Consider the following 12,511-nt stretch of genomic DNA (forward strand, 5'->3'; position numbering starts at 1 on the left):
ACCTATTAGCTGGTATCAGTAGATTGAAGGGTCTTGTTCAGTTTAGCTTGTCTTGTTTAGCTGGTATCTAGTTTACAACTCAGTAGATTGAAGTGTCTCGTTCAATTAATCCCCACCTATTAGCTGGTATCTAGTTAACAAATCAGTAGATTGAAGTGTCTTGTGCGGTGACACAACAAGGAATGATCAAGTTTCAAACCTGCGGTCGTTTGATTACAAAGTCAAAGCATTATCCATAACACTGGGTACTGCCCCCAAAATTATACACATAAAGTAAGTTTTGTTGTAGAATTTGATCAAAATTAACCTCTAATAAAGAATGGAACTGATTTTCCTTTGTATGAATTTATTATAACAAAAAAATTTAGATGTTTTCATTGGGATAAAAATAAAATTTAGTTGTTTTCTGAATTCTTTTTTAGGTGTTTCAAAGCATTTATTTTATGAAGATTTTTTTATGTCTAAATACGTTATGCTCCATTAGTATATATATGTGTGTAATTTATAACAACCTGAAAGAAATAGCCTCTCGTGTATAAGAAGTGAAAATAATAAATTGTATTTTTATTGTGACTAAGTATATGATAAACTTCGTGCTATAACCATTCTTCATTTTTATTCTAACAAAGAAAATTCAGATTTTTTTTGTCCACTATCTTTAATAATGGTCTCTGCTTTGTTATGATAACATTGATTCGTTTCTCTTTCCTCTTGTTCGTGATAATTTTGATCTCTTTCTGTTTTCTCAAGACTTAAAAAGGGCAAGCAGCTGGAAAAAGAAAAGGATCTCAAGGAAGTTCGAAGGGACCTAAGTCTCATCAAATCCCCAGCAGGTAGTTGAATGTTGTTTTCATTGGTGAATTTGAGTTAACAATTTAGTATAGCAGATAAGAAATTTAAATTAGTTATGTTTTATTCTACAGATGTTTACTTACAAAGTTATCAAAGTATAAAATCAGTGTATAATGAAACTTGATATTTAATTTAATTTGCAAAAACTTTTAATTAGTTAAATAATTATGCAGATGTTTCAGCTACTGTATATTATTAGCTTTAAAATATTTCAAATATTTTTCTTCCATAAAAAAAACTGAAAAGTAATTTTAAAAAGATGCGAGACCTTTGTTATATGTAATTGAAATGGTTCTCAGGATCTATTTATTTTTGTATCTTCCAGCTTCAAAAGCCAAAATGGAACAACGATTGATGGAAGTTGTGAAAGAAAATTCGGACCAGGAAATGGAGGAGAACGCTTGATATGTGTAGTATTGGTGAAGAAAAAAAAACATTTTGTCGGTGTACTGAGATTGATAAGTGAGCAAAGTCTAATAAAATTGTCTCTCTTAATGATTATTTTGCCTCGTAAGGTATATGTTTTCATCAACTTTTCACTGACTTCCAGAAATAAAGTACAACTTAAAAGAAGTCTAGTGTTTTATTTTTCTTACGAAACATTTTTAACTTGGGGAAATAAACTTCTTTTTTTTTATAATGGGTGAAACTTGAGTAAGCTTCTGGTGGCTCTAAGTACTCTAGATTACATGCTATTGTAACTTTAAACTCAATGAATACACAATTCTCAAATAGTTTTTATGATTATAATTTCTTGTATTTTTAGATGATTCAGCTGTTTGTAAAATAGTGACAGCAGCAGATCGTGAGAAACTATTTGGGGGGGTTCAGAACATTTTAGGCTGGGGGCAGTGATTTGGTGGGTTTGTAATATTTAGTAAAAACTGCTCATTCCTTACATTTCTGTTTATTTGACTAAGGAGAAAAAAGTTTGTTTTTCTGTGATATGAGAAATTGTTTTTCATATTCCTGTCAACGATCGTGGTGCTATGAACAACACTAACAAAAGTAATTGTACATTCTGAACATAAAACACTTTCCTATTTATAGTCAGCTGTAAGAATACTGGCAAATCTGCAACAGTGTTCGAGGGAACACTTCCCTGTGTCTTCTGACTGCCACTTCTTCTCCATCATTTTCACCCTAATCACATCGAGGGAACACTTCCCTGTATGGAGAAGAAGTGGCAGTCAGAAGACACAGGGAAGTGTTCCCTCGATGTGATTAGGGTGAAAATGATGGAGAAGAAGTGGCAGTCAGAAGACATTAGGGTGAAAATGCACATCGAGGGAACACTTCCCTGTGTCTTCTGACTGCCACTTCTTCTCCATCATTTTCACCCTAATCACATCGAGGGAACACTTCCCTGTGTCTTCTGACTGCCACTTCTTCTCCATCATTTTCACCCTAATCACATCGAGGGAACACTTCCCTGTGTCTTCTGACTGCCACTTCTTCTCCATCATTTTCACCCTAATCACATCGAGGGAACACTTCCCTGTGTCTTCTGACTACCACTTCCTCTCCATCATTTTCACCCTAATCACACTACAGTTGTCCTATCAAATGTTTATCCATTTTTATCTTTTGTTCTCCAGTGTAGTCTGCTAGCAAGTCAAGGCACTTGCATAAGATTTAATAGTTATGGCATGCAAATAAACAAAGCATTTTAACAATAAAAATTTGATTTCAGTATTCAAGTAAACAAAATAGACCAAAATTACTAGAAAAACTGAAATTGAGAGGATTACATCTGAATTTAGGGAATCAGGAGACAGACCTTATGGTCAGGTGGTGCAACTGTCAGGGAATGGTAATATTTACATTTCTTTTCCAGCTGTGCAAGTTAATTGATCAATCTAGTGGCTTTAAGAAATACAAGTTCTAGTAAGTAATTATATACAGAGTTTAGAATATTAAGTAAGAAAACTTTCTTTGTTTTTAGTGAAAAAAAAAATTACAAAATATTTTTCAAGTAAATATTTCATCCTACTAAGCTACTGCTAAGTATTCACAAAATATTATCTAACAGTTTCAACCTTAGAAAATTTTTCCACCATAGCTTTTTAAAGTTGCTGCAAAAAGGATCACCATTAACCATGAAATAAGGGCGTGAATTTTATGACCTACAATTTCCTAGAATACACTGAGGATCAGGTATTTCAAGTACCAGAAATTGAACTTTTAACTTCTTATATTCAGATGGATATTAGGTTTTTAACTTTTACCATGATACAGGTTATCATTAAGGAATTATTAATATTGCTATGTACTACCAATTGAAAATGATGGTAACAGCTTCAGCCTCTAGTGCTACTGTGTCTTTGTCTGACAATACTATATTTTCAGTGAATTTTAAAGATGTTTACGTAAGATTAGTAACCTGTATTAACTCGTGCAGTGCTGCATATCGTGTATTAAAAAGTTGATATGTTTGTATTATTAGTTTTAGATTTTGTTACTAGTTCCACTGTTTGAAATTGTTATTAACATGTGTATGATATTCCTATAAAACAGTGTAACCAAGGCTGCATAGAGGTAATTGGTATTGGTATCTTTAACAATGTAACAAGTGGGCTAAATGTCCAGTTCAGAGAACCCCCCCTACCACAACTCTGGCAAAGCCATCCATAATTTAGAATTGCTGACAAGAGAGAAGACAGCCAGTTAAATGCATTCTTCACTGATTGACGGTAAAAGTTATGGTGTTTCCACAACTGAAAGTGCAGTGTGTATTAAACAGCTTATTACAACTGAAGTTGAATATGTAGACCAGCATGTTAACCACTAGGCCACACTGCTATCACAGAAGATGTTAAATACTACAAGCTACCTTATTTTATGCCCGGTTAAATGAATGTTTTGAATTAATTAAACATATTAATGATGTTGCATATTTTATCACATCTTAAATATCAGACAACGAGAGGAATGCTTTAATTAGAAGAAAAAAATTTTGTTTAAAGCTATTACCTTCAAAAATAAAAGTTTTTTACTTCCATGTGAAAAATGTTTCTTGGAACAGGTTTGTATAACTGAAATTAAATGTGGATGTAATACAGTAACTTATTCTTGAAGTTCAGAGTTTTGTTTGACAGTCAACATGGTTTCTGTAACCCGTTGACTGTGGCTGCTCTAACCAAATGCAGAATGTTTACAAACTGTACACCATGTACCGCACACACTCATTCAACTGCTGGAGGTGGACCATACCCTCGACGAGAAATCAACAGTCAATGGGTAAAGGGAGGATCTTGTCTTACTAATCTTTTGAGATTCTTTGAAAATATAACTGTTTATGAGGTTAAGGGTGTGGATGTAATTTATCTGGATTTTCAGAAAGCATTTAACGAGGTATCACATAAAAGGCTCATTTAAAAACAAAAAGATGTATAGTTGTGGGGGGGGGACAGTTTGGCTTGGATAAAATTGACTAGACGGCAGGAATCGGAGGGTTGTTGTAAATGGAACTCAGAAACTGGATTAATGTCACCAGTGGGCTACCTCAGAGCTCAGTGTTAGGATCTTTGTTCATTTTGATTTACATTAACGACAGAGATGAAGGACTGGTCAATAAATTATTAAAATTTGCTGATGATGTTAAGGTCTTAGGTATTACTGGCTGTGAGGATGCTGCTGCTGCTTTACAAAAAGACTTACGTAGGTTTATAAATTGGGCAAATAAATTCCAGGTGATTAGTGATTATAATAAATGCAAAGTAATGCATGTGAATTATCATAATCTGTATATAAAAGTATTCAATGTGTGTGTGTCTCGTAACTCCTCCCAAACCGCTGGTTGCACCGACTTCTAAATGGTGCCAAGTGAATTGTTCTGGCCCCCCGAGGTTTGCACAAAGGTAACTTTTCACGCAACCCCTATGGGAATAGTGATATTTCGTAAAAACACTTTTACATTTATTCCTTGAAAGTGGACCCAAAATTTGGCATTGATTTACATTAAAGCACATAAATAAGTAGGCCTACTAATTACCATTTGCAACTTGGTTAACGAAATTAAATTTGCATTATAGTGGCAATTATCATTAAACTGAAAAAGTTCAAATTAGTAGTTCAAGCATTACATTTGTATTATGGTGGTCCTGTAAATGTGGGCCATAGGTTTGCTATTTTGGGTTATACGCATAATTTTGATGGGACTAACTTTAACAGTGTTATGGGATTAAAGGATCTTGGTTTTCTGGTTAATCAATCTTTTAAACCATCCAAGAAGTATACTATTGCTCGTGTTAGGCCAAATAGGATTTTAAGTTGTATTTATACAAATATAAAGAGCTATAATTTCACTGTATAGGTCACCAGTTAGACCACAATAATGCCAAATTATCTATATCTGTAAAACAATCGAATTTTAAACTAAAAATCAAACATCAAGTTTAAAATGAAAGAGTCCATCTTAATTGGACAATACAGCCCTATTCTAAACCAGAATCCTGGGACGCCAAGATACCTATGCTAATGTCATGACAAAAACTCACTTTGAGATTAATAACATTTTGAGACGGTTTGAATGGGTATCGAAGAGAATTTTATTACAAAGTAACAGGTGTACAGAGTTTTGTTATCATACTTTATATTCATGTGTCTTGGTAAACTACTTGTATGTGATGATGACAAAAACTTGTCTAAACGTTGAACATGTGTTACTATAATAAATTTTTCTTCATTACCCATTCAACCCGTCTGCAAAATTTATATATTTATACTAAGCCATTAAGCAATCCCCGGTCGTGTGACTTCTTTGTTTCACACTCCTAAAGTGTGCGAAGCGAAATTTTTTTGCCGCGGCATAGCGGCTTATAGAATGTTTTTGAGTTGGTTGTTTTTTCAAGTACCAACTGTTAGTTTACAGCTCCGTCATCCCTTGACCTATTTGAGATCTAATTACAGTTTTGGACTCAAGAGGTCAAATCCTTTCGATTGATGTATTTAACCATTCCCAAGATCTCGTAGATTAATTTACTTTAATCCTACTTAAAATAATTTCGGTTTGAGGGTAGGCTAGTAGAGATCCTCATGAGTAATAAAATTGAATCGGGTATACGCGCGCTCCACGATTGATATTGCTGGCGCACAAAAATGTAGCTAAAAATAAAGGGGAAAAAAAAAGTCTCATAGATTAAATTTCAAGTGCCGCTACTTTTGAGGATTCTCTCTTGTTGGCAACAGAACGTAAATCAAAAACCTCCGATACCACAGTCCGGAAGGCTAATCACTGGAGGCGCTCGGCCCTACTTCATACTTATTGTGTTGTTTAAATTTAGTTAATTATTTTTATGGTTTTATCGTATTGAACTATTTAGATATTGAAAAGATATACTGAAGAGGCAATCATTGATTTATTTATAATATGAATAAGAAAAAATTAGCACACCTCCGAATGCAAGCCTGAAATAAAGAAATGTGAATCTATTGTATATTCGTCGTATTTTAGAAGCAAAATTTCAAAACGCTCTCTAGCGACGTTGTGGTGCAGAAAAATAATAATTTGAACAGGGTGTTATAGCTGCTCTACATGACGCTAGAAGTAGTAGGCCTAGTTGTATTCAGATATAGTAGAGGGGATGTGGTTGTTACTACTTATTCTTTTGTTTGGAGTTCTAGCTTTTTTACTTAAAAGTTACTTACAGCATAAAGTATCTTTGTCGGGAGCTCATGTTATGGTATGAATTACAAATATCACTAGTTAGTTCGTAGTTTAGTTCTGAAGGATTTTACCTAAATCGCCTGATTCTCATACTCGTACCAACCGTGCAGCTTTACTCGTAGTCGTATGCTATTGGTACTAGTATTAGTACTATTACTACGGTACCAGTTAGTGAGTTACCAACACGAGCAAACGTTGAGTTAGGAATAGCAGAACTTGTTACGGAGTAATGCGGTTGTCATGACGTTGTTGTTAGTTGCTGTTGTAATTTTAAACATTAGGCTAAATGCAGAAAAATATTTTATTTTGACTATTTTTTAATATACGTGATAATATATATAATTTTTTATTTGTTCCTTATAGTTTCACAATTAGGTGATAGTATTAGTAAAATGATGATACCGATAACCAAATTTATACGTTTGTCTTCAGACGTGACTAAAAACAAAATATTATACTTCTAAACATTGAACCTTTTCTATAAAATTAAAAAACAAAAAATTAATTTAAAAGGCTCTTTGTTTTGTTTTGTAACAGAATTCTAGGCAAGTCCTAGAATGGTTTGTTTTAACCTTTAAAAGTTGTAGAGAAAGGTTACTTTTATTGCTATATTTAATATTTGAAGAAATAATCATTACTCTTCATTATAAATCAATACTTCAGTTCTTTTGTGAAACTGTTAAATTAATAAGACAGATATTAATACTGTAATATTCATATATAAAGAGCATTTTGTAATTCAGTTGTACAACTTCTACTGATGCAACAAATAAAATGTGCTGGCTATATAGTCTGATTTTTATAATATTCCCAGCTAACACATGGCATTTCTACAACATTGCTGAATAGTTGTGCATTAGTAAAATCCATTAATATATATATTGCCAATTTTACCAACTATTTAGCAACGTTGTAGAAATGTCATGCATTAGCTGGGTTGTTTATAGAGATAAAATATTTAAATTTCATAACCTAAAACTAAAATAGTTTTTCTCTACTTTGAGTTAAATTCTAGATACCTGTTAAAATATGTATTATGATAATTCATGGTTTTAAACTATATTGGTTAGATAGAAAAAAAACTTGTTTAAACATTTCAAGTCTTATGAAAATCAGTTATGACTACAAGTCCTGTTGTATGGAAGGTTATTATAATATTATTCAAAACATTTTGTTACTACTGCTGCTGGCTTATTTTGAATTCCAAATAGTTCTATTTTTTATCAGTAGCATTACCTAAAAATTAAACTTAAAACTTATTCACTGGCAATTTTAGGCAGTGGCAGATTAAGACACTTCAGGGCACTGGAATAGTGAATGATATGGGGCCCCCCTCATGCATATTATTTTTGTTGTACAAGATAAACATTACAGATGTGTGTGTATTTATAATTAAATTCAGTTTTTTGTACAGATATATTTTTTAATGTTAATCCAGTTCTAACAACATAGATTTTTGTACATGTGTATTTTTAAATGTTAATACTGTTCTAACAACATAGATTTTTGTACATGTGTATTTTTAAATGTTAATCCAGTTCTAACAACATAAATATTTGTACATGTGTATTTTTAAATGTTAATACTGTTCTAACAACATAGATTTTTGTACTTGTATATTTTTTCATGTTAATACTGTTCTAACAACATAGATTTTGCTTGTATAATTTATTTATTCACAACTATAATAAAATTTCAACTAACAATCCCAATTTGAAAGAAACTTTTTTAAAAAACCAACCACTCTCTTAGAGAAATAAAACTGCCTTAGCTGAAGGTGACTCCAAACCCAACAAAATTTATGTTTGTGTCCCCTAGTCTTACCATTCTGACTCTTAAATACAAAGAAATATGATGCAAAAACACTGTTAGTTCCTTTAACAATCTTAAATACCACAATCAGACTTCCTCTAACTCTTTTTTTTTTCCAAGGGAAAACAATTTCAGAGATTTTTATCTTTGTATGACACCCTTTCCATTCTTGTAACCCTTCTCTGAACCCTTTCCAACAGTTCAATGTTTTCCCTAAGGTAAGGAGCCCAAGACTGAACACAATACTCCTAATGTGTCCAAACCAGTAACTTATACAATGAAATTATAACCTCTCTAGACTTTGATTCAATATTTCTGTACATACAAACTAAATTCCTACTTGGCCTGCCACTAGCAACAGCACACTGCTTGGATGGCGTAAGAGACTGATCAACTATTACACCAAGATCCCTTTCTTTCATAGTACTACTTAGGTTATTCCCATCTAAATTATACTTATAATTCAAATTATGATAACCCACAAGCATTATCTCACACCTTACCTTTATTATAATTAAAAGCCATCTGCCACTGCAAGTCTGTTTTTGTGATTACTTTTTAAAATGCATTTCTTTCAACTATCAGTTCGTAGTGGTTGTTGCCCTGTTTAGAAGTCTTAGTATCATAGTGTAGTGTTATTGTTAAGAATAGGGACCACGGAATGAAGTTTCACTTGGGGGCCCCCATGGAACGACTGGTGCCACGACTCACGTTTACCACATAAATTATTCCATTTTGATGCAGTGCATTTTCTTATGTTAAACATTTCTTGTTGGGAACTAATTTCAGATAACGGGAGGATCTAGCGGAATAGGGAAAGCTGTAGCTGTTGATGCTGTTTTTAGAGGAGCAAGCGTAACGTTGCTTGCAAGAAATGAGGTCAGTAGCTGTTCATGGTCATTCATGTAACTGTAGATAAGTACCAAAGCATTGCTTGATCATTTTCAAACTAGTTTCTTCTATTGTGTTTAATAAAGCATACACAACTTTTGAGGATAAACTAAGAACACACAACGTTTAAGATAATAATCAAACTTTGATTACAGCTTCAATTCTCCATGTGTTGTGTTCAATATGTACACGCTTCCCAGTGTACATCGAAATGTTTTTAAAAGTTTAACCTTTGAAAAAAACAGGCTGTTATTGGCTATTAAAGGCTCTTTGAGCAGTTTTATAGCTCTTAATGTTTCACCTTGTAAAAAAAAATCTAGACTTAAAGAAAGATAATATTTTGCTCTTTATTTAAAATGTAAAATTCAATTCTTAGTTGTAGCTCTGATGCGTGTGTACTAAATCAGACACTCATTGAGGCCAGTGATAGTCTCAGTTACAAGGTAGGAAACAACTACGTTTTAAATATATACCCATATCTGGTTCTGTAGAACTTAATAAATTATAATATCAATCTTTTAAAAATTTATGGTTTAATACAGGCCTCCCAGGAGTGCATGATTATGCCAGCCTTTAAAATAATGGCTAAGTTTGAAAAATTACAGGTTGAAGTTGACTGAAATACGGGATATTTTTATCAGAATATCTCTTGTGGGGGTTTCTGACATAAGCATGTTTAAAATAAAAGAATTGATGAGTTAAACCACATAATAACATAAAACTTATTAAAGCTGCTGCTGAAAGATGTTTCATGAATTATGTTTAAATACGTATTGAAGAATGTTTCTTGGTTAGCCCTTTTAAGCTGAATTATGTGGTATTACTGATAACTAACCTGTTTTTTAATTCTGTTTCATTAGTTTTCAAAATACAGAAATGGTACCATGTAGATGTGTCATGAATTCACTTCTCAACGTACAACTTTTTATTCCGCTTAGGAACGTTTGGAAGCAGCTCAAGAAGAACTACTAAGATTTGTTCGAGAACCAGACAAACAAGTGTGTTGGAAATTTGAAGCTAGAAACTGGATAGAGCATTTAGAGTACTTGTTGAGAAAAATAATTACCATTTTTAAGTTTTTCTTGTCAATCAATAGATTTCTCGTTTTTTAGTGACTTTCCCCTGATAGTAAACAAATGGTCTGTATGTTTTATGTCCATAAAATTACTTTTATAGCATGATTACATTTTATGTAGTAGTAAAATTAATTGTAATTCTCTTTTAAGTACTTAATTCTCCAAGATCCAATGAATAAACTTGCAAGACTTTGTTAAGATTCAGATTTACAAGCATTTGTTGCCTTTTTTTTTATCCAAGAGACAGGTTTGATTTGATTTTGTTTTGTAGTCATTATCCCTATGAATGTTATTGAGACTATTTATATCCTATAGATATCTCTGTAGTGCTATTGATTATATCCTACTAGCTTTTTCAATGGAGAGAGTATGACATATTTCCAGTTAATTGGCCTGAAAAAAAAAAGAGAACACGCATAAAATTATCAGAACACAAGGTCTGTTAACATGTGAATGATATACTTGTAGTGTTAAAATTTATTTGAAAAGTGGAAGATTATTCTAAAGACTGTAGATAGTGTATATAAATATTATGCTGTCACACATGAGAAATATTTTTCTTTTTACAGAAAATACAGATATTTTCCGTAGATGTCACTAAGAATTACAATGCCATAGAAGATGCTGTAAATATGGTAAGACAAAGATAAAACCAGCACTAATTTCATATATTAGAATATAATCAACAAATGGAACAAAAATTACCACTAAATGTGAAATGAAAAATAACAATTTATATGTTAATATTGAAGTTAAACATAGTTTCAAATGGGCATGAAATAGTTCATAGCAGTTTGTTCACTGTTCTAATACATGAACTACACTTATAGCAGTCTGTTCACTGTAGATTAACCATAAAAACATTAGTAACAGCTGTTCTAATACATGAACTACAGTTATAGCAGTCTGTTCACTGTAGATTAACCATAAAAACATTAGTAACAGCTGTTCTAATACATGAACTACAGTTATAGCAGTCTGTTCACTGTAGAGTAGCTATAAAAACATCATTGTTAGGTTTTGTATCTTTTATAAGTGCTAACAAGTGTTATGTTGTGTATTTTTTGGTGATGCTTTATCACTTCTCTGGATTGTAATTTTTTATATTATTCTGTTTTGACTCGAGGCCCAAGAAAAGGCAGGTCCTATTTTCATGCTTGTCAACTGTGCAGGTACATCTGTTAGTTATCGTTTTGAAGAGACACCACTTGAAGATTTTCAGGTCTGTTTAAAACAGTTGGACCACTTCTATATCTAGGATGAGGAATTTATAGTTTTTTTTAATTATTGCTATAATTTGAAAATAGGATTTCTTTTATTTCTTGATGAATGATAAAAATATCAGTCCTAATTTTATGTTACACTTGTACTTTGTGTCTAATCTATAAGGTTATACTCGAAACATAAAGCTTGTATATCATTGTATTTTAGCTTTAAAAGAAACATTAATTCTTAAAGACCAAGTCCTTTCAAGTTTGTGTAAACTTTAGACTCTACCAAAAATAAAACCAAGCATCAATGTCAGTGGTTAACTACAGCAGCAAAATCTAATGCTTTCAAGTCTGTGTAAACTTTAGACTCTACCAAAAATAAAACCAAGCAATAATGTCAGTGGTTAACTACAACAATAAAATCTAATGGTTTCGAGTCTGTGTAAACTTTAGACTCTACCATGAATAAAACCAAGCATCAGTGTCAGTGGTTAACTACAACAATAAAATCAAATGGTTTCAAGTCTGTGTAAACTTTAGACTCTACCAAAAATAAAACCAAGCATCAATGTCAGCAGTTAACTACAGTGGGAATATCTAATGCTTTCAAGTCCATTTCTATGTAAACTTTAAACTCTTCATAAGATAAAACTAAATAGTGACTCTAGTTTTAGAAATAACTGCCTCAAAATTCTTTTTTTTATGTATATAGTATCCATTTTATTAAAGCTCAGATTCCAAAACTTATTCAACCGATAAATTATTCTACATAAATTATGTTAATGTTGTAAAAATTCAATTCCAAAACTTATTCAACCGATAAATTATTCTACATAAATTATGTTAATGATGTAAAAATTCAATTCCAAAACTTATTCAACCGATAAATTATTCTACATAAATTAAAAAGGTTTACAGACAAACAGTAATATAATACATACATGATGGAAATATCTTACAACGGAGGTTTACAGACAAACATTAATATAATACATACATGG

General features: G+C 32.0%; 2 protein-coding genes across 2 annotated transcripts in view; both read left to right on the plus strand.

Annotated features, from left to right (window-relative positions):
* LOC106475507 (probable ribosome biogenesis protein RLP24) overlaps nucleotides 1-1,425 on the plus strand; it is a 9,035-nt gene extending 7,610 nt beyond the window's left edge. Inside the window, exons 4-5 of the mRNA XM_013936186.2 lie at nucleotides 751-833; nucleotides 1,178-1,425. Coding sequence (XP_013791640.1) covers nucleotides 751-833; nucleotides 1,178-1,257 — 163 coding nt within the window. The 3' untranslated portion in view covers nucleotides 1,258-1,425. The remainder of the gene's footprint in view (nucleotides 1-750; nucleotides 834-1,177) is intronic.
* Nucleotides 1,426-6,366: 4,941 nt separating this feature from the next.
* Nucleotides 6,367-12,219, plus strand: LOC106475506 (3-ketodihydrosphingosine reductase-like). Its single transcript, XM_013936185.2, has 6 exons — nucleotides 6,367-6,536; nucleotides 9,122-9,211; nucleotides 10,162-10,221; nucleotides 10,869-10,934; nucleotides 11,426-11,525; nucleotides 11,987-12,219. Exons 1-6 carry the CDS (start codon nucleotides 6,438-6,440, stop codon nucleotides 12,064-12,066), a joined length of 495 nt encoding a protein of 164 aa, XP_013791639.2. The 5' UTR covers nucleotides 6,367-6,437; the 3' UTR covers nucleotides 12,067-12,219.
* The last annotated feature ends 292 nt before the right edge of the window (nucleotides 12,220-12,511 follow it).

Source organism: Limulus polyphemus, unplaced genomic scaffold (assembly GCF_000517525.1).
Source record: "Limulus polyphemus unplaced genomic scaffold, Limulus_polyphemus-2.1.2 Scaffold8686, whole genome shotgun sequence".
Lineage (NCBI taxonomy): Eukaryota > Metazoa > Arthropoda > Merostomata > Xiphosura > Limulidae > Limulus > Limulus polyphemus.